Source organism: Oryza glaberrima, chromosome 12 (genome assembly GCF_000147395.1).
Source record: "Oryza glaberrima chromosome 12, OglaRS2, whole genome shotgun sequence".
Taxonomy (NCBI): Eukaryota; Viridiplantae; Streptophyta; class Magnoliopsida; order Poales; family Poaceae; genus Oryza; species Oryza glaberrima.
Genome location: NC_068337.1, coordinates 20,507,734 through 20,534,200, shown reverse-complemented (window position 1 = coordinate 20,534,200; position 26,467 = coordinate 20,507,734). Strand labels below are relative to the sequence as shown.

General features: G+C 39.5%; 4 protein-coding genes and 1 pseudogene across 9 annotated transcripts; 3 read left to right on the top strand and 2 right to left on the bottom strand.

The window, feature by feature from the left end:
- Positions 1-1,728: 1,728 nt before the first annotated feature.
- On the bottom strand, positions 1,729-5,161 carry LOC127756384 (protein SPA1-RELATED 4-like; annotated as a pseudogene).
- Positions 2,579-8,069, bottom strand: LOC127758146 (FBD-associated F-box protein At5g60610-like). Its single transcript, XM_052283767.1, has 5 exons — positions 7,249-8,069; positions 6,637-7,149; positions 6,419-6,550; positions 5,877-6,289; positions 2,579-4,991 (listed from the first exon to the last, which is right to left on the bottom strand). Exons 1-4 carry the CDS (start codon positions 7,537-7,539, stop codon positions 5,912-5,914), a joined length of 1,314 nt encoding a protein of 437 aa, XP_052139727.1. The 5' UTR covers positions 7,540-8,069; the 3' UTR covers positions 2,579-4,991; positions 5,877-5,911.
- A 2,919-nt stretch (positions 8,070-10,988) lies between these two features.
- On the top strand, positions 10,989-16,102 carry LOC127757749 (putative pentatricopeptide repeat-containing protein At3g16890, mitochondrial). 6 transcript variants are annotated; one of them, XM_052283319.1, is made up of 4 exons: positions 10,989-13,254; positions 13,395-13,511; positions 13,857-13,970; positions 14,083-16,102. In XM_052283319.1, the coding sequence occupies exon 1, from the start codon at positions 11,075-11,077 to the stop codon at positions 13,163-13,165; it is 2,091 nt and encodes a 696-aa protein (XP_052139279.1). In that variant the 5' UTR covers positions 10,989-11,074; the 3' UTR covers positions 13,166-13,254; positions 13,395-13,511; positions 13,857-13,970; positions 14,083-16,102. The 6 variants fall into 6 exon arrangements, with proteins under 6 accessions (XP_052139279.1, XP_052139280.1, XP_052139278.1 ...); XM_052283320.1 differs by having other exon boundaries at positions 13,395-13,543; XM_052283318.1 differs by having other exon boundaries at positions 13,395-13,970; positions 14,083-14,777; positions 14,918-15,671.
- Positions 16,103-17,885: 1,783 nt separating this feature from the next.
- LOC127758217 (uncharacterized) lies at positions 17,886-21,397 on the top strand. The gene is made up of 3 exons (XM_052283841.1): positions 17,886-18,096; positions 18,898-19,114; positions 21,129-21,397. The coding sequence occupies exons 1-3, from the start codon at positions 17,906-17,908 to the stop codon at positions 21,351-21,353; spliced, it is 633 nt and encodes a 210-aa protein (XP_052139801.1). The 5' UTR covers positions 17,886-17,905; the 3' UTR covers positions 21,354-21,397.
- A 2,577-nt stretch (positions 21,398-23,974) lies between these two features.
- Positions 23,975-26,467, top strand: LOC127756233 (uncharacterized). Its single transcript, XM_052281630.1, has 3 exons — positions 23,975-24,308; positions 24,458-24,677; positions 26,041-26,467. Exons 1-3 carry the CDS (start codon positions 24,100-24,102, stop codon positions 26,254-26,256), a joined length of 645 nt encoding a protein of 214 aa, XP_052137590.1. The 5' UTR covers positions 23,975-24,099; the 3' UTR covers positions 26,257-26,467.

Below are 26,467 nucleotides of genomic sequence, written 5' to 3'. Positions count from 1 at the left end.
AGGGGTTAAATATAAATTATATAATTATTCTTGTTAATTATGGTTACATTAAATGGTAGCTCACGATGGTTAATCGTGTGATGTTAATTAATTGCTAATTAAAACCTGGTTAAGGTGGGTTGTGAGCATATGGTTTTGATGGTTGTGCTCATGACAATTAAGGACCGGTTCGCGAGCTACTGTTGTGAAACATTTATCGTGCCAACCACAAGCTAGCGTGGGCAACGGCTTTATCTTTTGTATAGCATGATTCATTATAGTGTGCCAGACTGTGAAGCGGCGAGAAGTCCGTGGGGGTCGCTGGGGAGTCCATTGCCTCTGGTTTTGAGGGGGAGATTATGATCCAGGAACGGTGCACTGTGGTGAGTTGTGTTGTGCAAGAGGTATTGTCACAGTTCCTTTCCGAGGTACCGTGGTGGTACTAAGGCGCATGGTAACATGTTGTGGGATTGTGTCTTGTGGGTACAGTGGTACACCTCTGATCAGAGTTTAATCTATTCGAATAGCCGTACCCGCGGTTATGGGTGAATTGAGCAATGTTTTTCGTGATTAGTCTCATATTACACATTAAATGGTAACGGTGTTAGTTAATGTAACTCCTAGTTTGGAATGGTATATTCCTAGTTTGGAGGTTTAATTTGTTCAACTGGGGTTGGTTGTTCAAATGAGGTTGGGCCTATGCAACACGGGTGTGTTGTATGGTGTTTATTTAATATTGATTAATTATACAACTGTTTCACTATTCTCTTAAATATTTGTTAAATGCTGTTATGCAAATGAGCTATATTATGCCATCCTTTGTTATCCTGTGCACTTGCATATTTGCTGTGTGGCTTGTTGAGTATGTCATATGCTCATTCTTGCAATATTCAATCATCAGAAGAGGAGTATTTTAGCGAAGGTGATGATCTGGGGGATTGAGCTTGTTCTGGTTAAGATGCCTGTGGAGTGGAGTCGCCATAGCTGTTCCGTAGTTTGTTATAGTTTTATTTTTTCCGCTGCATAGAATGTTATTCTTTGAGAGGAACTATCTACCTCTGTGATAATTTATTATTTGCGAATATTAAATAGTTATTTATTTGTACTCTATTATCAATTTGTTATTGTGTGCCTCGGTTGATTCCTGGACGAGGGTTTAACACACATGTAAGCGTTTGGAATTTTGGATAGAAATTCCGGGCGTGACACTGGCCCCCTAGCTGCGCCACTGAGACCGGAAACATGGTTTCTCATATATGTTAGTGGGCTGGTGTGCGATACAAATTTGTGTCGATCATCGTTCTTCTCATATATGTTAGCGGGCTGGTGTACGATACAAATTTGTGTCGATCAATTTGGTTGTGCCCTCTGTAAATATTCTACTGCATGCTTGTTGTCTAACCTATGTACAAAGAAATCGCATCTTTTAATTTATACACTCATTATAATTTTTAAGCTTTACCATCGTCATCTATGTTCTTGGACTGCCGGATGTATATCCCGGACAGGTGTCATGCATCCTCAGAGTGAAAAAACACTCTGACTTACTAGATCTAAACAGTTTGAGTTTAGGGTTAATTTGATCCATGTCTGTAAATGTGCCTATTCAAATAAATACCATTAAAATTCGTCTATTCATAGCTGTGTCGCTCAAATTTTACAAAATTAGAACCATGTCATCGCTATCACGTTTTTCATCTTCTTCTCCATCTGCACTGGGGGACCCACCCGTCAGATTCATCTTCTTCCTCATCCTCCTTTACCTTCTTCCTTCGGTCAGGTGTCCGGCACAGGGTGCATCAACAACTGACAGAATGATGCTTCCTTGGGCCACTTGAGCAACAACTGTGGAGGCAAGACGCACTGCGGTAGGTTCGCCATTGCTCGCATCTTCTCCTCCATCGTCTCGAACGTATAGAACAGCTGCAACAACAGCCGTAGACATGAAGTCAGCAATGAGCCAATGACAAGCAGTGCATGCGGAGAAATAACAATGCATTTATCTCGATCACCGTACCTCGAACAAGAGGACCCCGACATATACATGTCAGAGGCGAAGGTAGCGTTGCTGCTGTCATCAGCCTCCTCGGTTCCCGCTGAGGTCCTCCCCTTGGCTGGTGCCGTCCCATCGCTGCCGTGGAGGCGAGGAGTCCGGGTCGGCCTCTTCCGAGGCTTGGGGTTGGAGCAGGAGCATGAGGCATCCGAGCCGGAGGCAGTCTCGATGAACGCGACGTGGATGAAGAGTGGAGACACAACAAAGCAAGAGGGGGGCGCGCTGCCGACGGCCACCCCCGCGCATGCGCGATGGGCACCAACTCTGCCACTTGCTAGAACGCGTGCAGGCGCTCCGGTGCCTCCATAGCCCGAACGGGTCGGTCCAGCCACTCCTTTGGGCTCACCTCACCCCTAAGGCCGAGCGCTTCCTCCGCGCCGTTGACGACCCGCGCCGCCGTTGGGGGCCCATGTTGGCTGTCCGTTGGGGGAGCCCGCGCATGTGGGCGCGGCCGCACCGACTGTACCCCACCACTCCTCCCGTCGAAGGAAGAAGATAAGGGAGGATGAGGAAGAAGATGGAATCTGACTGGTGGGTCCTACATGCAATATGGGGAAGAAGATAGAAAATGTGACAACGATGGTATGGTTCCAATTTTGTAAAATTTGAGTGGCACGGCTACAAATAGACGAATTGTTATGCTATTCATCAGAATAGATACATTTGCAATGACACAGATCAAATTAACCTTTGAGTTTAAAGATGGTGCAGATTCTCTTAGAAAAGCAAGTACGGTAGAACATATATGGATCAATGGATTAAATAATATCTGTAAATGAATAACAAATTCTCCGATGTTGGATACTCTTTTCTTCCTTATCTCTTATCTTTTCTCTCGTGGGTTGGTTCTTTTATAAATGTTTTTTTAGAAATGTTTTTCAGTTCTTCTCTCTCATGGGTTACTTCTCTTTTCTCTCGTGGGTTGGTTCTTTTAGAAATGTTTTTCATTCTTCTCGTACTTGTTTCTTCTCGTAATAATATGTTTTTCAGTTCTTCTTTTTTCTCGTAATAATATGTTTTTTAGTTCTTCTCGTACTAATACGATACATTGATTTAGATACTTCTCGTAATAATATGTTTTTCAGTTCTTCTCGTACTAATACGATATGTTTATTTAGATACAGTCTGAGTATAAATTTTCATGAAGGGAGAGAGACTATATCACATATCTTGTCTAGATTTCACATTAGAATCATTTTTCACAAATTTGAGTCATTTTTCACAAATTTAGAGAAAATATATAAAGGTTGGTGGACATTTCTCTTTGGGGTGATTTTCAGCATATATGTACAATTGTTTATACTTTTCTTACTTATAATCAATACAGAACTTATCATAATATAATCTATCAAAGGATCAAACGACAGTAATTTTATCACCGCATACCCAAGAACATCAAACAAAATGATTGCCGGTATAATTCACATTATATGCGGCACCGCATCCGCAAGAACATCAAACAAAATGAATGTCGGTATAATTCACATTGTATGCGGGCATTGCTTTGCCTCTCTCCAATATCTCATATCTCCTACTACCTCCCTCCATTATCTCTCTCCAATATTTCATATCATCCTACTGTTAAATAAACATAGCATCCTACTGTTTATCATCCTACTGTTAAATAAACATAGCATCCTACTGTTAAATAAAGCTTGTTGGTACCCTCCCTCCAATATCTATTGGTAACCTCCTCTCCAATATCTCATCCTACCTCTCCAATATCTCATCGTAGTGCTAAATATGATGTTTACTATCAAGAAATCACATGTATCATAGCAATAAACCGATATATATAGTCATCATGAGTTTTTGAAGCAATAAACCGATGTATAGTCATCATGCGTAATAAACCAATATATATAGTCATCATGCGTTTTTGAATGTGCAACGAACTGATCATGGAGACAAGCATATATAACAAGAACGAGGTTTATATATATTGTGTGAGGGAACAAGGATGTCATATGATTTAAGGAATGAAAAAGCATGCAGCTAGCTTAACTCCTTAACTCCTTATTTATCGAGTAACATTCGGGGAAAAAAATTGAGGACTCTACCTGTGGTCAACAATAATTTCATTAGGATTGAAGCGTCACGAGAAATGTTTTATTCATTTATACCTAGCTCCTGGTTTCTTATTTTCTTTGGATCTCGAAATGGATTGATATTTGAACTGTGTTCGTGCGAACAAAATATGACAGCAACACTGATTTAATTACTACGCACTAAGAGCATCCATAGTGGGTTGCATAGATGGGTCCTAATTAAGAGGAGAGATAGATCATGAAAAATAAATCTGTTCATGCGTTAGTTTTTTTTTTCTTTAGACATGTCTAACTGTAATTACCACAGCAATGCACAGGATATATTTTTCTAGTTTCCTTTTCTTAAACTGGCCTACCGCTTACCAAATAATATCACGGAAATTCCTAATATGCTACACGCACATGATCCAAAATGCAGGTTAGGAAATCTAGGAGGATTTTTCCTTTTGCAAGTTAGAACAGTATAAACATTCATCTTTTGCAACTCACCAATGCCTAATCCCATCATACCAAGGAGCATAAACATTCATCTTTTGCAAGTCACCAATCCTAATCCTATCATACCAAGGAGGTTACCGTTTTCGTTGAACCGATAGTATTTAACGCACTAATCCATCAGATTCATACACTAAGTTGTCCATAAAAGCAACTTAAAACTACCCACTACTGATCATTAAGTGGTTATTCCCAGTCTAAACATGAGTACTAGCATGGCCACAGGATTTGAGAGAAAACACAAACTTACTTACTTACTATATATAGAGTACAATAATGTCACAACTTAAATCCCCAGTGAATTGTCCAAAAGGTGGCATTGGGTCTAACAGAATACAAAACAGCACTCGGTTGTCTCCATAGCAGTAGCAGTCCTTTCAGCCTGGCAATATCAATATGACAATATGACCATACACCTGCAAGTAGAATAATACTGCAATTAGGTCTTTCAAGTACCACACATAGCATGAAAACAAGACAAATTTGCAATCTTACTACTGGTACATACACAAATAGTACAGTTGAGAGGATTGCTTTCATAATTCGGTGGTAAAGAATGCAGAGGCCTTAGATCGAGCATCTTCATCAATCCTCTATAAAGGGAATCTCAAACTTACAGACTAATATCTTAACTTAAAACTGAAGTCTCACTAAAGCCCCGTGTGGCACAAAAAGAAAACAATAAAAATAACAATGTTGATGCTTGGCTTACAATGGATTCAATATTCAGAATCTCCTTCCGTGCTTACTGCCATTGGACTAGGTCGTTACATAAATGTTCCATGACAAAACCAAATTAAAAGTAAATATCTATTATTTCTTGACCATTCAAATTTGCTAATATAACTCAGTTACTTACAACTTGTTTGTATCCATTTGAGGTGAAAATATAGTGTATCAAACCGGCACTTGCGTAAAGTTCATGAACCAATATCGATATTCTGACAGCACATAAAACAATATTCTGACAGCATTAAACCAGTGACGAAAAACCTCAAAACAGAAACCAAAATTCTAATGAAATTGTGAGACTGCATTGATGCCAAAATGAGGTACTAAAAACAAGAATGAATGATGTAGCTCAGAGTGGAATGAAAACTACAATAACAACACCAACCTAGCCTAGTTTTGTGTACAATAGGAGAGGAACACAGAGTCATACCACACAGAAAGAGGAATGAAACTAAAATAGATCAATGTCATTCACCTTCTTTGGCACAATAAATATTCCAGGCTTGCAACAAAATATGCCAAAATAATAAATTTTAGGCGTGTAAACTAAAAATGCGCTTCAAACTTACCAAAGTATACAACTGATAAACAGCTTCAAAGGAATTCATATTTCCTCATCACGGCATCTACAGAACGATCTATCAAAGGGATCATCTGTAGTCAAATCACTGATGTGCTTCACGTGTACCAAACTATCCACCCCATAATCAGCTTGAAAATCAAGTGTAACGCCTCGTGAAGCTCTGGAATAAAGTTGTAGCCTCTGATGTTGTGTTTTAATCCATTTTGCATCACATTTGTCACGACAGGCTACAAACTTTATACATTCTAGCACTTGAGCATTTAACACGAAGAACTTGATGAAGTTCAAATCTGATAAGTTTCCATGATAGTTAATAAATTCCACCATCTTGAGATGTAGATCAAGGCACTCAAGTGAAACATATCGCCATACATTCTTGAAGTTTCCCTTATTTAATGCCTAACAAGGAGAAAAGAGAGTTGAAAGAAACATGATATAACCATAGATTCAAGAAGAGGGCCGATGGCATGGCACAATAGAACAAAATGAGTGTGTACTCACTGAATTTAACAAAGAAAAAACTCTCACCACGATGTATAGCTTCTCCACGCACGGAAAGAATTTTAGGAAGTCAATAACAACATCCAGATCAGGAGCGGTGTGAAGGGCTAAAATTTTCATAGCGCGCATCACATTGGACAGACTAACAGGCACCAGTTTCTGAAATAGATATGGTGAATGAAATGTTGTGAAGAAATAACATATCAAGAGAAAGAAATGCCTGCAGTATATGTGTATGAAGCTACCTGGAAAACCATGTTTCCAAGCTGAAGTGTGGAAATTTTCTGGCTTAGATAACCCAATGTCTTCAGTTTTGGTGCCTGAATAACCCGAATAACAAAGCCTTCATGCCATATAACTGGTGGTGTAAGCCTTTCCAGGAGTGGGGCATCCTCGATAATGACTTCCTCCAGCATTCCCTCTACAGAGAAATAAGTATCTGACACACCAAGGCTTTGAAGGGTCAAGGAGCTGATACGGAGACGACTACAACCCCTGTTCGCATCCAGCACCAAGCTCTCCAAGACAATGCATCGTGAAAGAATACCATGGAGAATGCTATCTGCAATGTTGACTTGGGATAAGGTGAGCTCCTTGAGGTGTGGGAAATCGAGCGTGCAAACAGTCTCCATGGGAAACTGAAGTGTGTCACACGTTGAAAGAATCCTGAGAACACAGAGAGTAGAAGATAGACGGAGTACCGACGGTGGAACCGGAGGATTTTGAACGCCAACGCTATCATAGAACAGTTCAAACTCCTGGAGGTGGTCGAGCCTGGGGGATCCAACAATGGAATCGGCGACGGGAAAGTGACCATTATAGTTGTCACATCCCTAGCTGAGGGAGAATCGACGGACCGGACCACTGTGGGTTAGCAGCGTGCTGTAGATGGTGGCCACATCCTTTCCCAACGTGCAGCCATTGACCCTGGCCTCAAGATTGAGAGGCGCAGATTGCCAGAGAGGGCGCCACCGCCGCGAGAGCATCTGTGTGCAGGCGCCGTCCTTGGTAGGGAGGAGGGTGATGATGCCGGCGAGGATATCGTCCGGGAGGCGGCTTATCAGGTCTTCTCCTCCTCGAGGCGCCAGTTGTGGGTTGCTGGATTCATCATCCAGCCTCCTCTTCTTGCCCCTTGTCACCACACCCATCTGCTTACCACCTCTTCTTTGCCACTCAACGAATCTGTTTATCCTTCTACGGAATTTGGATCATGCGCAGAATCTAACCAAGAACCTCTTCAGAATCTAACCAAGAACCCGTGACTCATATCCAATGCAGACACTAAACCCCTGGTTTCGAAATGCAAGAATGTGTCAAATGCATTCTTTGGGGCAAACTAAACGAACTTCTGCGGCATTAGAGGGAAAAGAAAATTCTCTCGATCCATGTAGACATGAAAAATTCGAGATGATTAGGAGCAAAAGGGAAACCCCAACCAAGAAACTGCTTCCCTTGTGCAGCGGTGCCCTCCCCGATGAGCGGCCGAGGCTGGGAGTTCACCCAACACACGACCTTGGCTTCTCTGCTCGCTCCGCAGCCGCAGGACGCCAACCGCCGCGCCTCCGCCGCCGCCGATGTGGGGGGAGAGCAAGTGACAGCGTCGGGAAGAAATCGTGCGTTCGGCGGTGGGGATTCCGGAAGCCGGAGGGAAGAGAGAGTCGGGCCACTGGCCCAAGAGACGGGAAAACGTTAAATAAAATAAAAATAATAAAAAAGTACTACTGCACATACTGTATATACCATTCATTTGTTACCAAGGGATGCAAAACAATTTCCATGCTGAGATAAACCCAAAAAATTTAAGGGTATTGACTCTCATCCAAGAGTTAGCTTATCACATGCTATAAGACAAATACATTAAATATATAAATGAGAGATAGAGAGAGAAGAAACATATTATAGCCAACTTTATAGTTAATCTATTATATATATTGGTTTTAAAATAAGTTAATAGTAAGAAATGTTATCCTTCTCTAAAGAGGATTCACAAATATTTTTGGTTTTATGACCAGACACGTGCATATAGATATGGAAAAATAATAATTAACTAAAAATAAAATATTTTTGTGAGTAAATTTCACACAATTATATATACCGTGACTAAACCATCACAAAACTGTCCATTTAATTCGGTGTGTCACAAAATTACAGATATAACATTAAATTTACCACAAAACTACACGTTTAAAATGAAGTGTCACAAAACTACATACTCCCTCCGTTTCAAAATGTTTGACACCGTTAACTTTTTAGTATGTGTTTGACCATTCGTCTTATTCAAAAAATTTAAGTAATTATTTATTATTTTCATATCATTTGATTTATTATTAAATATACTTTCATGTACACATATAGTTTTACATATTTCACAAAATTTTTTGAATAAGACGAACGGTCAAACATGTGCTAAAAAGTCAACGGTGTCAAATATTTTGAAACGGAGGGAATATTTAATAATAAAACTATCACAAAACTATAAATTTAAAATCAAATTTACCACAAAACTACACATTCAAGACGGAGTGTCACAAAATTATATTTTAGTACCAAAATTATCACAAAACTGTATATTTAGAAACAATTTAGTCACAAAATTACAACACGTACAGCTCCAACGTAACAATGGTGCTAGGATTTGAATTCTAAAATCTGTAGTTTTGCGACAAATTTAATATTATCACATCTGTACTTTTGTGATGCTTTAATTTGGCCTTAAATCTATAGTTTTATGATAAATTTGATGTTAAGTATGTAGTTTTGTGATACATCATTTTACATATATAGTTTTGTGATAGTTTGATCAACATTCATATAGTTTTGTCAAATTTACTCTTGTTTATAAAATTTGACATGTATTGTCACTGAAAATGGACATCACAATTATATTAAGCCTTATAGTGTTTTGTTTCATAGCACTTATAACTTATAGCATCATTCTCGTAGTGATAACGAAAAACAATATAATACTTCATACCCATCATCTCACATCAATCATATACTAGAGTTGTGATATTCCTCTACTTAGGTTTGATGCTGTGAAGCTAACTTGGTTACGATGTATGAAATGAACCTTTTCTTCATGACCTGCTTCTTGTAGTGCCCGATGAGTTATTGGATCGAATACATAGTAAAATAATTAATCACACTGAACGACACTAAATGACGCTGAATGAAGTCATTCTATCTCGCTGTATGAATATCTATCTGCTCCATATCTCCTAAACCTTAAATCATAGTCCGTTTGTTGGAATAAACATTTTTATAACATTGGTTCACTTCAATATCTCACCCTTTTCATAGTTGGAAGAAAAGATGGCACAGAGAAACATTATTTATATCATTTTTAACAAAAATGTGTGTATATATAAGAGGAGAGAGGAGTGCAAAGCCACACTATACACTGCATGTAAACTAAATAGGCTATCTAAATATCTAATTGTCATGCCTTATGAATGTATAGATGAATTGACCCTATATGGCGTGTGATATACTGATATCACGTTAAGGCCATTCAATAGAAGTAAAATCGTGTGATGACTGATGAGTATAACTGTATTTGTCACTAAGGCATACATAAAAGACCGAATCATCCATTCCATATTACTCCCTTATATGCTTGTTAATTGGGAGGATTTTTGACCCACAACAATAAGAAAAAAAATGGAAGAATAGGAATACATGCACGCATGAGTGGATAAAAAATTTCATATGTTTTCTCTCCAAGAGGATTTTTTTTTGGTTTTCCTATACATCATTCCTACAAATTAAATGTCACTTCTAGAAATTAATTCTTAAGAATCCAAATCATCGGTTTTTCATTCAAACCGACTAAGCTCTTAGTTATGAATATAGATAAACACTTTATATTCTTATGATAGTTTTATATAATAAGACGTTTTGGGATTATCCTATATAGTTGGAATGGAGTATATCGTTCTCTAATAGTATTTCTTATAATCAATACTTCCTAAAAATACGTTTCTAGAAGTTGATTTATTATGGGATGAAGTGTGTACTCAGCTAAGTTTTTCATGGACAGTATACTCTTTGCCTAAAACAGTACTTCCTTTGTAAAAAAAAACTCAATACAACGAATCTAAAGATTATTTTATTCAGATTCGTTGTACTAGGAGAGAGGAGGGTGGCATTCTTTCTCTTTTTAAGTTAGATTTTTTTATTATGTACTCTCTCTATTTTACAATATAAGTCATTCTAGCATTTCCCACATTCATATTGATGTTAATGAATCTAGACATATATATCAATCTAGATTCATTAACATTAATATAAATATGGAAAATGGTAGAATGACTTACATTGTGAAACGGAGGAAGTATTCCGTCCATATTTTAATGTATGACGCCGTTGACTTTTTAAGCAACGTTTGACCATTCGTTTTATTCAAAATTTTTATGCAAATATGAAAATATTTATGTCATACTTAAAAAACATTTCATATCAATCAAGTCATAATAAAATATATTATAATTACATAAATTTTTTAAATAAGACGGATAGTTAAACGTTGGAAAAAAGTCAATGGCGTCATATATTTTAATGTAAAAAAAAAAAACTTACTTGCTCCTCCTTGCTTCTCCTTGCTTCAGAGAGCCAGAGAGGCAGTAGTGGCTAGTGAACACCCAGACCAGAAAGGCGGCGATTTTTGTTGGATGCAAACCGCAAATGAGGAGCATCCATCACCCCAATCTCCTCCTCCTCCGCCGCCGCCGCTGCCGCCGCCTCTCCGGCGCAAATCGCCGCCCCGAAACCCCACCGAGATCCAGCCTCTCCACCAAATCCGCCGCGAACCCACCGGACCCCGCCGACCCTGCCCGCGCCGCCTCGATCTTGGCCGAGGATGACTGGTTCCCCCGTCTCAACGCCGAGTTCGCCGCCGCGCTCCCCCGCCTCGGCCCTCGCTTCGTCGTCCGCGCGCTTCGTGCGGCGGCGGAGAGGGAGGGGGTGGGGGAGCCGCTGCTCTGCGTGCGGCTCTACGTGTGGGCGTCGCGGTTCGGCGCCCACTTCGCGCGCGACGGCGGCGTGCGGCGGGCGCTCGTGGGCGCGCTGTGGCGGCGCGGGCCGGTGGTGCTGTCGGGGAGGCTGGTGGCGGAGGTGAGGGGTTGCGGGTGCGAGGTGTCGGAGGAGCTGGTGTGCGCGCTGGTGGAGAGCTGGGGCAGGCTGGGGCTCGCACGCTACGCGCACGAGGTGTTCGTGCAAATGCCGCGGCTGGGTCTGAGGCCCAGCACGGCGGTGTACAACGCGCTGATCGCGGCGTCGGTGAGGGCGGGGGCCGTCGACACCGCGTACCTCAGGTTCCAGCAGATGCCCGCCGACGGGTGCCGGCCCGACCGCTTCACGTACAACTCGCTCGTCCACGGCGTGTGCCGGCGCGGGATCGTCGACGAGGCGGTCCGGCTGGTGAGGCAGATGGAGGGGGAGGGGATCAGGCCGAACGTGTTCACGTACACCATGCTGGTGGACGGGTTCTGCAATGCCGGCAGGGTGGAGGAGGCGTTCCGTGTGCTGGACAAGATGAAGGAGAAGGGCATGGCGCCGAGCGAGGCCACTTACAGGACACTGGTTCATGGCGTGTTTCGCTGCTTGGAGAGAGACAAGGCATACAGGATGTTGAGTGATTGGCTAGGCCATGAGACGTCCCTTCACCCGAGCGCATGCCACACGATGCTGTATTGCCTGTCGAAGAAGGACATGGCCAAAGAGGCAGTTGAGTTTGCGAAGAGGATGAGTGCTAGGGGTTATCTCCTTGACAGCACAGCATTTGGCATCGTCATGTCTTGTGCTCTGAAATGCCTGGAGGTGAGTGATCTATGTGAGTTACTAGATTCTTTCATTAAGAATGGCGGGAATCCAGGATTTGATGTATATATTATGGTAATCAAATCCTTGCTGAACTGCAAGAATTTTTCGAAGGCAAACCACTATTTGGGGCACATGGTTTTAAAGGGACTCTTGTCTAGTGTGATGTCTTACAACATGGTGATAGATTGCTTCGTGAAGGCCGGGGCAGTTGATAAAGCAGAGGAGATTGTCAAGGAGATGCAAGACAAAGGTTTCTTGCCTAACCTTGTCACCTTTAACACACTAATAAGTGGATATTCAAAATTAGGGAATGTACATAATGCAAAGGTTGTTCTTAAGATGCTTATGGAACATGGTTTCATGCCAGATATCATTACATTTACCTCTCTTATTGATGGCCTGTGCAATGCCCATCAACTGGATGATGCTTTTGTTTGCTTTGAAGAGATGGCAGAGTGGGGTGTTAGACCAAATGCTCAGACTTACAATGTATTAATGCACACACTTTGTTCAGCAGGGCATGTTAACAAGGCTATTGATCTTCTTAATAAAATGAAAATAGAAGGCGTTACTCCTGATGCATATTCCTTCAATGCCCTCATCTTGAGTTTTTGCCGGATGAGGAAGGTAGATAAAGCTGAAGATATTTTCAATGACATGGTGAGATTTGGTGTGGTTCCAGACAGTTACACATACAATTCCCTGATAAAAGCTCTATGTGATGAAAGGAGAGTCAATAAGGCCAAAGAAATTCTATTTGCAAGGGAGCGCAGTGGCTGCAGCACGAGCAATAATCAATCATATTGGCCAATTGTTGCTGCACTTGCAAAAATGGGTCAATTCAGTGAGGCAGGAGAGTTAATGGATAAATACCTCAGTAGAAATGCTCAGTCGAGTTGTGGCTCTAATCAGAGCATAGAGTCTGAAGTTGCTGTTCAAGTTGTCAATGCGTGAAGTGTGATCTATTGACTGCATGCTAATTTACACATGAATGATGCCCTATCCTCAGTGAAAGGTGCAAAACAGCCTCATCTTTGCTTAAGGTACATTAGATCAACACCTCAATAATTGCTTCACATAATCTGTTGTGGCAATATTTTCTCAACACTCTGTTTCTTATTTCAGTCGCACCTAATCGTGGTAACAAAAGCTTATGTTTCTCTATGTTGAATATTGTTTCCAGATGAAGGATTTGTACCTTCCAACGCCATAGAGATATTAAGCTCTATGGCATCGATGGAATTTCAAAAATGATATGGATTTAAGCTTTCTCCTCAGGAAACAATTGCAGAACAAATCGGTGCATTCCTTTTAACACTTTCACATGTTCTGGTAACTTTGGTGCATCATAGGCTTCATAAAAAGTTCACTATTTTTGATCTTGTGAATACTGCTAAAGACAAGACATAAGCTAAGAAAAACTTCACTGCATTTGTAATTTTCCTTGTATTTGATTAGCTGTGAAGTATCATCATACAAATTGAAAGCGAAAACATTCAAAAAGATTTTGGTTTAAAATAATTGTGAACAGAAAATAGTCACTGGAAAAAATCAGTGTATCACGATCAGTAGTCTACCAACATGCCCCCACTAAAGATGTAACACCAACTAAGCATTCCAATGAACTTTGAGAACTTGCTCACAGAATTTGGCTGGGAAGGAAACAATGATGCTTTTATACTCACATGGACTGGAAAAGCAGCAGGGATTTCAGCTTGATATTGCTCTTTTGTACATTCTGACATTGTAGGTTCGATAGGTACAGTGGTCCTCCAGTCCTGATTTGTTGTTGCATTCATTAGTCCTGTATTGTTCTCAACTTCCTGAACCATTTGTTTTGGTTTACTAATTGGTTTTTATTGTTTTTACAGGGCAGTTGGCTTATGAACGGTATACGTGCAATGCTTTTCTCTTGGGAAACAAATACCATACAGAAACAAAAAGCTGAGTGGTTCCTCCCTTGCTGAGGACCAGTGGTTCTTGGCTGTTTCAAAGCTCACTGTCAAGTTAGAGATTATCAGTGCTCTAATCCCTTCACACTAGTTCCAAAGTCCAAACCTAAAGGAATTTCCTTTCATGTTAATGATCACATGAAGTAAAGAGCTGCCTCCTCCTGATATTGAGTTCTCTATTATAAATTTTAGATTTCTGTGTTCTGGAGGTGAAGAACACTGATCCACACATGCGCGTACATTTGTTGCTGCTGTTTATATGTAAACATCTAGCAACATTATCGGTGGAGTGATTATTTCGCATCATGGTGATGTGGCTAACCGGCTACAGTGTTGTAGATTTGAGATATACTAAAAGTTACTTGTGCCAACTGCCAAGAACAAAGTGACATCTGGAGAGAGAGAGAGAGACAAATATTTGCCAGCTATATATTTTTTGAATTGAGATTGAAAGAACAGTGACAATTAGAGCTGCATATCGTCAGCTTGTTGAATGTTTTTTTTTTTAAACTTGTTGAATGTATGTTTAATTTGCCATATCCTGTTAGTTATGCACCGTCCATGTATGGGTACCAAACCAATTGAAGGTCACGTGAGATCTCGTCTTTGTTAAGGTACATTAGATCAACACAGTATCTGCACATAATCGTTTTAGACTTTTGGTGATACTTTCTCAATTTATTTTTCTTATTTCAGTTGCATATAATCGTGGTAACAAAAGCTTATGTTTCTCTATGTTGAATATTGTTTCCAGATGAAGTATTTTTACCTTGCCGACGCCTACGAGATATTAAAACTCAGTATCATGGATTGAATTTCAAAATGATATGGATTAGCTTTCCCCTCTGCAAATCAATTGGTAAATTCCTTTGAACACTTTCACATGTTCTGGTAATTTTGCGTGAATCACAGACTTAGTAAAAAGGTCACTGTTTTGATGTTGTGAATACCGGCAAAGACAAGCCATAAGCTAAGAAAAAGTTGAGTGTATTTTTTGTTTTGCGTGTTAGCTGTGAAGTATGACTGTACAAATTGAAAACGAAAACACTAAAACACAGAAGTTTGTGTTGTTCTCAACTTTCTGGACCTCTAATAATTGATGATGGGGCTACAGCGTTGTAGATTTGAGAGGTGCTGAAAATTCATATTTGGCATAATATATATAATGCAAAATTTGCCCTGGGACACCCAAAAATTATGTAGTTGGCCGTGAGACACTGTAAAATCGTGTCATTGCTGATGGACACCACAAAATTCATGTAATTTGCTGTAGGACACCCAAGATAATATTTTATCATTTCTGATAAAAAAGATGAGAGAGAAATTTTAAAAAGACAAAATTGCCCTCAGCGCCGCTCGCCATTTGCCACCGTCGAAGCCGCTGCCGCCGCGCTCGCCGACTGTCATCGACGCCGCCACTGCCTGGCCGCAGCCACCTCCGTCACCATTGCCGCCATCGAAGCCGCTGTCGCCGGGCTCATCAACTGTATGCCACGCGGTGCGGGAGCGGTGGGGAGGAGGGCGTGGCGGTGGCGGGTCCTCCTCGCTCGGAGGCAAGCGGACGCGGTAGTAGCCCGGGACAGCGGCGGTGGAGGAGGATGCGCGAAGGCGAGGGATGCGTCGGAGGTGAAGAACAAGGTGGGTCGGTCCAGGAGCGACGACCTCGACGTCATCTCTTGCGGCGACATGGGCGGCGGCGTGGGCGACGATAATGACAAGGACGCCAAGCACGGGAACCCACGCAAGCACCAATCAGCATTCGATCTCACGCGCTGCTGCGCCCTGCTGTGCTGCCTTCGTGCGAGAAAGAAGTAGAGAGAGGGTGTGTCAACGAGAGAAAAAGGACAAGAAAATAGAGAGGGAAGAAGAGAAGGGGCAAAACTGTCATTTTACATGATTTATCTCTCATCAATTCAGTGGATATTATATTTTAATGCGTCCAGTGTTCTGCAGCAAATTACCACACTTTTAGAGCCCTCGGGTAAATTCACGTCTTTCGAGTGTCTCACAGCTAATTACATAATTTTTTTTTTGGTGTTCCAAGTCAAATTTTGCCTATATACAACGAACACTCGGAACTATACTTGAAAAAACCGGAAATAGCGACTCTCATGGCTTGGTTCCCTCGTAAGACCTTTCATTCAGACAAACTGTTTTGGACCGGATAAACCCTACTTCCTAGGCGCACTGTATATATGTATATATACACCGAAAACTAGTTATAGCCCCTGATTGCATAATCACAAATTGCTCCTTACTCGCTCCCTTGGGGTGACAGCGTAAGTTAAGGTGGTGTTTGGATATAGGGACTTAACTTTAATCCCTATATTTAGACACTAATTATATAAATAAAAGCTAATTCGCGAGACAAATTTTTTAAGCCTAATTAATCTATAATTAGATAATGTTTACTGTAGCATCACATAGGCTAATCATGTATTAATTAGGCTCAATAGATTCGTCTCGCGAATTAGTCCAAGATTATGGATGGGTTTTATTAATAGTCTATTTTTAATATTTATAATTAGTATCTAAACATCCGATATGATGGAGACTTAGAAGTTTAGCCCCATATTAGCTCTACTGTTGGCTTGTTGCGTGCCTCCCAGACTTTCTATTGCCTCTTGTACCTGCATGGAGCCGACAACAAAGAAAAAAAATGGCACCCTAGGGATGGGGAGGAGGACTAGAATTTTTATTTATTCTAGAACAGGGACGGCTACTACCCAAATCCCCAATTCAATGGGTGCAGCCCCATTACATCAGTAATTTTCCTAGTAAATGACTATGTTAGTTATGACTAGGTAATTTTATATTTACTTTCGATCAATTAGGTTGGTGACATACTATGCTCAAGGTCTGTTAAACAGAGTATATGGAATTGGGAAACTATTTTAATCCTTGAGGAGATGTTCCCTCGTTTGCTTAAAAATGATTATGAAAAAATTTGACAACACTTATACAACATATTTATACAACTCCACGAATCTTAGCTCCAAACTTAATTTTTGGAACTTAATTTTTGTGGAACGATAGACATCACTTTTTTTTGGAACTTAATTTTTTTCCTCGGGGAATATATATGATCAGCTAGTTAAATTTATTTTTAAAAACTATTTACTGTATGTTTAATTCGTCCATTCCTATTAGTTATAGACCACCAACTAGTCACATTCATATCATCGCTGTCTCAACTGAAGATGTTAGTTATCTGTAGTGTGTGCGTGACGTGCGTGTAATTAAAAACTATTATTGCTGATTGCCTGTAGCTATTTGTATAACATATTTTCTAGAAAAAAACATATTCTCCCTCCATCTCATTTTTAAGTAGTCATGATTTTTCGTATCCAACTTTGATCGTCCGTCTTATTTGAAATATTTTTATGATTAGTATTTTTATTGTTATTAGATAATAAAACATGAATAGTACTTTATGTGTGATTTATGTTTTTAATTTTTTTTCAATTTTTTTAAATAAAACGAACTGTTAAAATTGTACACGAAAACTTGGCTGCACTTAAAAAATAGGACGGAAGGAGTATCTTCTAAAAACTCATAATCTTGTGCTAACTCATAATCTTGTGCTTATAATAATGGCATTAATTTGCACTATAGTCGCAAAAATTGGTCTTTTAATTTTTACTTCATTCAACCAAAGAACGGGGCCTATAAAAACATATCTGTAAGCCTCCCGAGTTTGCCTCTCCTATCTGTAAGCCGATCAACCAGCTCGGTGCCTATTATGTACGTGCATTCAGTACGGTGGTCGGAAATGCTGCTGCTGCTGCTCGCCGTCTTCTTCCTCCTCGCCGGCGGCGCTGGTCTCGGCATGACGGCGGCAGCGGCGGCGAAGGCGGTGCACCTCCTCTGCTTCGCCACCTCCTGGGGCGTCACCGTCTGGGCCATCCTCGTCGGCGGCGTCATCATGTTCCTGTACTACACATTTTCTCCCTGCAGCTTCAATGTATTTCCTCCGTCTTATAATTTAAAATTTTTTGAAGAGATATATAGAAACCACGAATACTAGAGAATGAACTAATATCAAATAGAAAGGATGAGACCTCAAACTCAGACTAGCCGGTTAGTCAACCATCTTGTGGAACTGGCGAAAACCGCTGGGCGTTTCTTATTTTGGAGAGATTTGTATATTCTGTTTAATTTCCAAATTTGTAGTATTAAATGTATTATATCCTTCCAAAATTTTATATATTACTATAAAAATACCCGTGCGTAGCAACGGATGAAGCCTAATTTAATCTTATTATTGTTATATGATTTAGTTAAGATGAAAATTCACTGTGTGAGTTCGCTTAGATATATATATATTTTTAGAAAGTCATGAGCTGCAGATAGGGATCCGATCGTCCCAAGTTAGCATACGAGTTTTATCAAACAGATTTCTTATATGATTCCTTCTATACTATCAAAAGTGAACGATCTTAAAAACCGCAATATGGATATGCATTTCTAAAAGCAAACAAACTTAAAAACCGACTAATACACAGATGACGTACCAAAATACTGGCAAAAACATCTTTAATTTTTATAATAGTAGAGATAGAGATGAGACGGAGAGAATAACTAACTAGAGGGGAGATTAACGCTGCTTTATTAGTCTAATTAATCGTCGTCTTTCACGTGGATTGATTAATTAATCAGTAAGAGAGATTAACCCTGCTTTATTAGTTTAATTAATCATTGTGCTCACGTGGATTAATTAATTGATTGATTAAGGAACTTGCCGAGGCACGCGATGGGCAGGCTGCGGGGGAAGGTGTTCCCGGCGTGCTTCGCGCTCAACGCGGCGTGCACGGCGGCCTCCGCGGCGGCGTTCGCGTGGCTCCACCGCCCGCCGTGGCCGCCGGCCGAGCGCCGGCAGCTCGCGGTCCTCCTCGTCGCCGCTGGGTACGACCTCGCCAACCTGCTCATCTTCACCCCTAGGACACTCGAGGTACATTCTTTTCAGATCGAAGACATAAATTTTAGAGCCAAGTACATATGCGATATGCGGTAATTAAATTTATATGGGTATATAATTTAGGTTTATAAACTTCTATAATAAAATATTTTGGGTTTTCGTACTTGTCTTTAGTGTCTTTGGGTTTCTAATAACCCGCTCCATACGCTAATGTGGAAAAGCTACGGTGATGCCTAAGTGTTAGTTGGACCCATATATTACTCATATATATAAATAAAATTAAAAACCATATTTTCTCCTCTTATAAAGAGAGGAAAAAATAAAATTTTAAAAAATAATTCTAAGATAAAGAAGAGAAAATATGTTTTTATTTTATTCTATGTGACTCACATGTGGTCCGACTAACACGTAGGCGACACCATGGCATGTCACATCATCGCATGGAACGGGTCAGAACCCATTTAGATATGACAGACAACAAAAGTTTGGAGACGCAAATGTATGTTTAGGGTTTAGGGATCTAGATGACACACTCGTACAAGTTTAGGGACCGCTCATGCACTTCACTCTAAGTTTTACAAAAGTTTTTATTAGCATGTTTCGTACGAAAACTTTCTATATAGAAATTTTTTAAAATAAAAAAAATAAAATTATTTTCAAGTTTTAATAATTAAATTAATCAGGCACTAATTTTTTTTCATGTCTAACCTTAATCACATCCTATGTGGTTTCGAACGGGGCCATAAATATTATAATTGAATTATAAATAATAATCAATCGACAGTGACTCAGTGAGCATTGACCACGCGTTAAATATTACAGACCTGTAGGTTCTAGAAACATTTTCGCAAAGTTAAAAGGGCGCACGCAGCATGCCAGTTTTAAACAATAACACCACGGTTAACATACAGTCTTTAATTAGTACTCCCTCCTAGAATGAATATAACAATTTTAAGCTTTGACACAGTCTTCGAGATACTTTGATCAACAATATCTATAAAAATAAAATGTTTTGAATAAAAAAAAGTTGTATATTATAATAGTTTGTTTAATGACAAATCTAGTAACATCAATTTACATGATTGATCTTTTTTATTTTTTTTATTAATAGTAAAAGTTAAAAATATTTGACTTGTCACTATGCTAAAAATACTTATATTTTGGGACGGATGGAGTACTTATTACTTCCTCCATATTCATATTCGGTGTATGTTTTGCAAAAAAAAAAAATTCTATACAAAAGTTACTTTAAAAATCATATTAATCCATTTTTCAAAAAAAAAATTAGTAAATACTTAATTAATCCTAAGAAAATATGTCACTCTGTTTTGCATGCGCGGGAGGTGAGTTCCCAACCTCACCTGCTGAACACAGGTGTGTTTGAAAGGGCTGGTTCCCAGCTCCCTCCGACTCGTTATCCACACGCAAGCTTCCCAAACTGCTAAACGATGTGTTTTTTGTAAAAAAAAAATCTATACGAAAGTTGCTTAAAAAATCATATTATTCCATTTTTTTAAAAAAATTAGCTAATACACGCGCTAATGGACCGCTCTGTTTTCCGTGCGTACTGTTCTGTTCTGGTTGGGAACCAGCTCCAACGAACACACCCTTGCTCTACAACCGATAAGTGGTTAGAAAATTGACATAGCAACCAAAACTATTCTATGAGTAAAAACTTTATATTTATTTTCTTATAACAAAATTTAAAATCTAAAGCTGAAAAAAAAATAAGTGATAAAAAAATCCCCTCAAAATCAACTCTTACATTTCAAATTTTAAATTTTGATTACAGTTGATATATATAAACCAACGAGCAAACAATGGAGGTGTACAAATTAATGGCTAGTCAATAAACTGTTTGGGAGATTTATTTACCATGTAGTAATTATTAATTCCTCCATCCACAAATACAGTATCAATTAATTCCTTCTGCAAATATAAAGATTTCTTTATCGTCAATATATCACCAACCAGAAATCCCTTGTACTTATATATCAAAATGCATGGCGAAATTAAATAATTGTTCATGTGATCTTTCGATGATCAGGCGATGCGTGAAAGGCACAAAGTGGAGAGAAGCCTCGGCATCGGCGGCGACGGCTCGTTCGTCGGCTGGCGGCAGAATGCTCGGGCAGCAAGGAGCAGCAGCACCCTCGCCGCCGAGAATGCGAGGTTCTGGGTGGCGCACAGCTTCTCGGCGGTGGCCCTCGTCATCTCGGCGGCTGGGCTCTTCTCGCATTTCTGCTACCTCTCCGGGAAGATAGTGATATGAAAAAAGAATCTCTAAAAACTGCATTTGTATAAAGAAATATGTAATTTCATGCTCCTCTGTTTCAGGTTGGTTATAAGACGTTTCGACTTTGATCAAAGTCAAATTGTTTTAAGTTTGACTAAGTTTATAGACAAATATAGTAATATTTATAATACTAAATTAGTTTCATCAAATCAATAATTGAATATATTTTCATAATAAATTTGTCTTGGGTTGAAAATATTACTACTTTTTTCTACGAACTTAATCAAACTTAAAGTAGTTTGACTTTGACGAAATTCGAAACGTCTTATAATCTGAAATGGAGGGAGTACATAAGTTAATTATTTAAAAGTTATAAACTAAATTATACTGTAGTTATTATTTAGTATATTATATTTACATTATAGTTACATTCGCAAGTTTTTTAACTGCCAGTATATTTACCGATGTATACTTTTTTAACTAAGTTTGCTCTCTCTAGTCGAAAGATATTTGACACTTTTAACAAGATTCGGTCCAAGGGAATTTTCAGTCAATTTTGTATGCTAAAGTAATTTTTCAATAATTGTAGTACTTTTAAAGGAAAAATTGCGCATATCATTTTTAAAAAACTAGTCATTTGAAAGGCTATTGATTGTGAAATATTTAAAAGTTTGACCAAATCTTGTCATAACTAAACATCAACTATTTATATGTGATAAGGGAGCTCAGAATTTTAGATAGAGGTTCTATCCACCCGCAACAAAGGGAAAATTCTCTAGAACTGTTGCAAGTATACATTGATGATTCAACTTTTACATGAGTATGACAAAGATCCATGAAACAGGGTTTTATATATTATGTATTTTTATCAATGATAGCCTCTGGGATTCGGAGTCAAATACAATTGAGAATCTATTCCCTTGTTAAAATATGTTGTTTTGGACATCTACATATGGTATCATGGTTTTTTTTTGACACAACATTTACCACTAATATTAATTTTATCTTAGTGTACAACTCAAATAAGTATCTTCATCATCAAAAATATTAGTGATTGTCTTATATTCCGTATAATCCACTAAGTTATACGTCTAACGTACTACTGAAAAAACGGTTTTCCAACGGTCAAATATCGTTTTTCCAAACGGCCAACCGCTCCGGCTTAAGAAAAAAAAAGAATTTGTCCTGATATAAACTAAACGCTACGTACTGCAGACACTCACAACTCACACACACTCACCCCTATGAACATCTTTGAAGACTGGGCCGGCAAATCCTGAAGAGATTGACGAAGTCACTACAGAAAGACTGGGCCGGCAAATCCTGGAGAGATTGACAAAGCTACAGGTGCATCGCTGTCGACGGGTACGTCGCCTACAACTAAAAGCACAACACCGTTAAATCCTGAAAAATTCGCTCCTATGAGGAGTCAAACCTAGGACCTCATGTACTACTGAGGCTCCTGTAACCACTAGGCTACAGACCCTTTCGCAAGCCTTGTTTATGTTTAGTGCCCAAAATAAAAACTGTTCATCCATCACATCGAATGTTTGAACACATGCATGTAGTATTAAATGTGGAAAAAAACCAATTATACAGTTTGTGTGTAAATTGCAAAACAAATCTTTTAAGCTGAATTGCGTCATGATTTGATAATGTGGTGCTAAGTAAACATTTGCTAATGACGGATTAATTAGGCTTAATAAATTCGTCTCGCAGTTTTCTGGTGGAATCTGTAATTTGTTTTGTTATTAAACTTCAAATGTGTGTCCGTATATCTAATATGATAATCATACCTAAAAATTTTTCCCATCTAAACCAGGCACGTCCATCAATTAGCCTCTGTAGTTTCACATTCACAGCGATTTGAAGAGTAGGAATAAGGCCTCGTTCGGAATTGTGTTTGGACTGAAATTTTCGGAGCAAACGAAACGGGAAAAAACCATTAGTGTATAATTAACCGATTATTACTTATTATATAAATTAAAAAATAAAGAGACTTTAATAAAAAAAGTTTTTTACAAAATAACCCGTTTAGTGGTTAAAAAACATGCTCATCGAGGACGGGAAAGTAACCATTTGATATTGCCATAAAGAACCAACAACAGTCTAATTTGGCAGTCTCAAGAAATCAAACCACGATTTTTTGACTTCTCTACTCAGTAAACAAGTCATGCGGTATATTGCCTGGAATTTAGTTCATCTTCAGTTGGGGAAAATTTTTAGGTTTGGTTACCACATCGGATATATGGACACACATTTAAAGTATTAAACGTAGTATAATAACAAAACAAATTACAGATTCCACCAAAAAACTGTGAGACGAATTTATTAGGACTAATTAATTCATCATTAGCAAATATTTACTATAGCACCACATTGTCAAATCATAGCGCAATTAGGCTTAAAAGATTCGTCTCACAATTTACACGAAAACTGTGTAATTGGTTTTTTTCCATATTTAATACTCTATGCATGTACCCAAACATTCGATGCGATGGATGAAAAGTTTCTTTTTTTAAACTGAATGGGGCCTCAATAACAAAGTCATGTAGTATATTGCCTGGAATTTATTTCCAAATTCGGTTTAAATTTACGAATATACCCTTGTTACTTCTAGAAGGGCCAAATTTCCCCTAAAAAACCCACCTTTTCCATACCTTCTCTCCAACTACCTCCTTCCCTCCTCCATCTCGACACCTCCTCCTCGTCTCCGGCCGCCGCTTCCCCCTCGCCGCCGGCGCCTCCTCGAGACCGTCGAGATCGAGAGAGAGAGAGAGTGATGGGGTGGGCGACGCGGTTCCTGGCGGCGGTCTGCTTCTTCGCGGCGGGCGTCGTCTTCGCCCCCGACGTCCTCCTCGGCGCCCGCTCCGGCTCCGGCTCCGGCGGCGGCGCCGCCGCGGCCGCCAAGGTGGCCCACCTCCTCTGCTTCGCTACCTCATGGGGCGCCGCCCTCTGGGCCACCTTCATCGGCGGCATCATCATGTTCAAGTAATCCCACCACTCCCAAAAACCTTGGGAGTTCTTGATTTTTTCCCCCAATTCCAAGAACCCAGATTGCTTCAAATCTGAGATTACTTCAAATCTGATCCGAGAGTTGGATTCGATTGGATGAATGGTTGTTTGTTTGTGTTGGAAAGGAATCTGCCGAGGCACCAGTTCGGGAACCTGCAGGGGAAGTTGTTCCCGGCCTACTTCATGCTCATCTCCGCCTGCGCCGCCGTCTCCGTCGCCGCCTTCGCCTACCTCCACCCGTGGAAGACGGCGTCCACCGTCGAGCGCTACCAGCTCGGCTTCCTCCTCGCCGCCCTTGGCTTCGACCTCTCCAACCTGCTCGTGTTCACCCCCATGACCATCGAGGTCAGCTATTACTTAATTTTGTACAAGATTACTACAAGCTGTCACAGTTTAGGGTTGGTGATGGCAAGTTAGCAATAGTAGATGATTTATTCTTCATATATATCATCCTAATCAGCATAAATAATACTTCACCTGTTATGGAAGTTTGTTAGAAAATGGCGAGACATGACGCAACAATACATAATCAACTCTACTGGTAGTTAACAAGCGTTTCTTGCATTGCTTGATTGTTGATTGGCTAATACTAGTAACTTTTAGTTGCGGGATAGTGATAGTTTTGGGTTGCAAGCTTCTTTTCCTATAGTGGATTCCAGAGTTGAGAGGTTGATATTTGTGCTACTCTAACTTGAATCTAATTTTGGATGCTCTTGATTATGTGGGTAGGGATGTTGCTAATTAGAGAACAGCATCAGCATTACCTTTAATTATTTTGATTGCTTATGTAATTGCTTGACCAAATTGAGACCTCCTATAGCTGCATTATAGTGCTCATTGCTATAACCTATAATGCCAAGTTTTTAAAGGCAACTATGCTTCAGTGTGGTGTTGTTTACCATGACATAACTCTTCCATTAAAATGTTTAATATCTTCTTGAAGATTTTTCTTCATTAAATGGCATATGAAGTGTGCAATTTTAGTACTTTGTTATGGATGTATGAATGTTGATCGACGTTAGACTCCTTCATCCCTGTTAGATCTCATGTGTTACTTTAGGTTATTGGTCAGAATAAGCACATATGTGATGCCATAGTGTTGGTGATTACGTGATGGTCATCATGGATGTAGAAGATTGTATCAGATAGTAGTAGGTTATCTTTGTTGTTCCTAAGCAACATAAATTATACTTTGCATATTAACTTGTTGATGCAACTATATATAGTCACTTGTACTTATAATCTATATGTTAAATTCACAAGCATCCTTATTTTGGTTGATTACTAGTAAGCTATCTCACTGCTGATATTCTTAATTTAGTTCATAATTTGTGCTATTTTCTGCTTCCTTTCAAGTACTGAAACTCCTAATCCTTTGAAGTGCCTCTATCCAGTCATTTTTTTGTGTAAAGTGATGTGCAGTTGAGTAGTTGACAGTGATACGTTGCCATATCCCCTATTTGTTTTATATTCAATGATATTTAACTACCCATACTCTAGCAAAACATGTTTATGATTCTCTTATAAAGTGCAGCAACACTAATGCTTTTCTTTAATAGAATATTTAGTTGTATATGATATGTCAATCATTTGCCTTTTTGTATGAACCAAGACCTATGGTAACCATGCCTAAACAAATTAGAAGATCCCCTTCCTTTCTCTTCATCTCCTAGTGCGACGATAATATTTGGTTGTTTGATCCTCGCAGATGATGAAGAAGAGGCACAAGATTGAGAGGGACCTGAGCATTGGTGAGGAGGTTGGGTGGTCGAAGAATGTTCAGGTGGCAAAAAACAACCCTACCCTTGCCGCAATCAACAAGAAGTTTGGGATGATCCACGGGCTCTCGTCTTTGGCCAACATCATGTCATTCGGCAGCCTAGCCATGCATTCCTGGTACCTTGCTAGCAAGCTTGAGATGTGAAGTGAACAAACACCCTTGACCAACATTCAGTTGAATCAGATCTGATTGCATCACAATATTAATGTGGCAAAGCCTCATTTGGAGAGCTTGCAAATATATTTACGTGTACAATGATTCAGCTCGAGATTAGTTGTACTTAAAATAACGTACAGAATCCACGCATTTCTCGCCAGTTTATTATAAGTTCATGAACCAAAACTATTCAACCCTA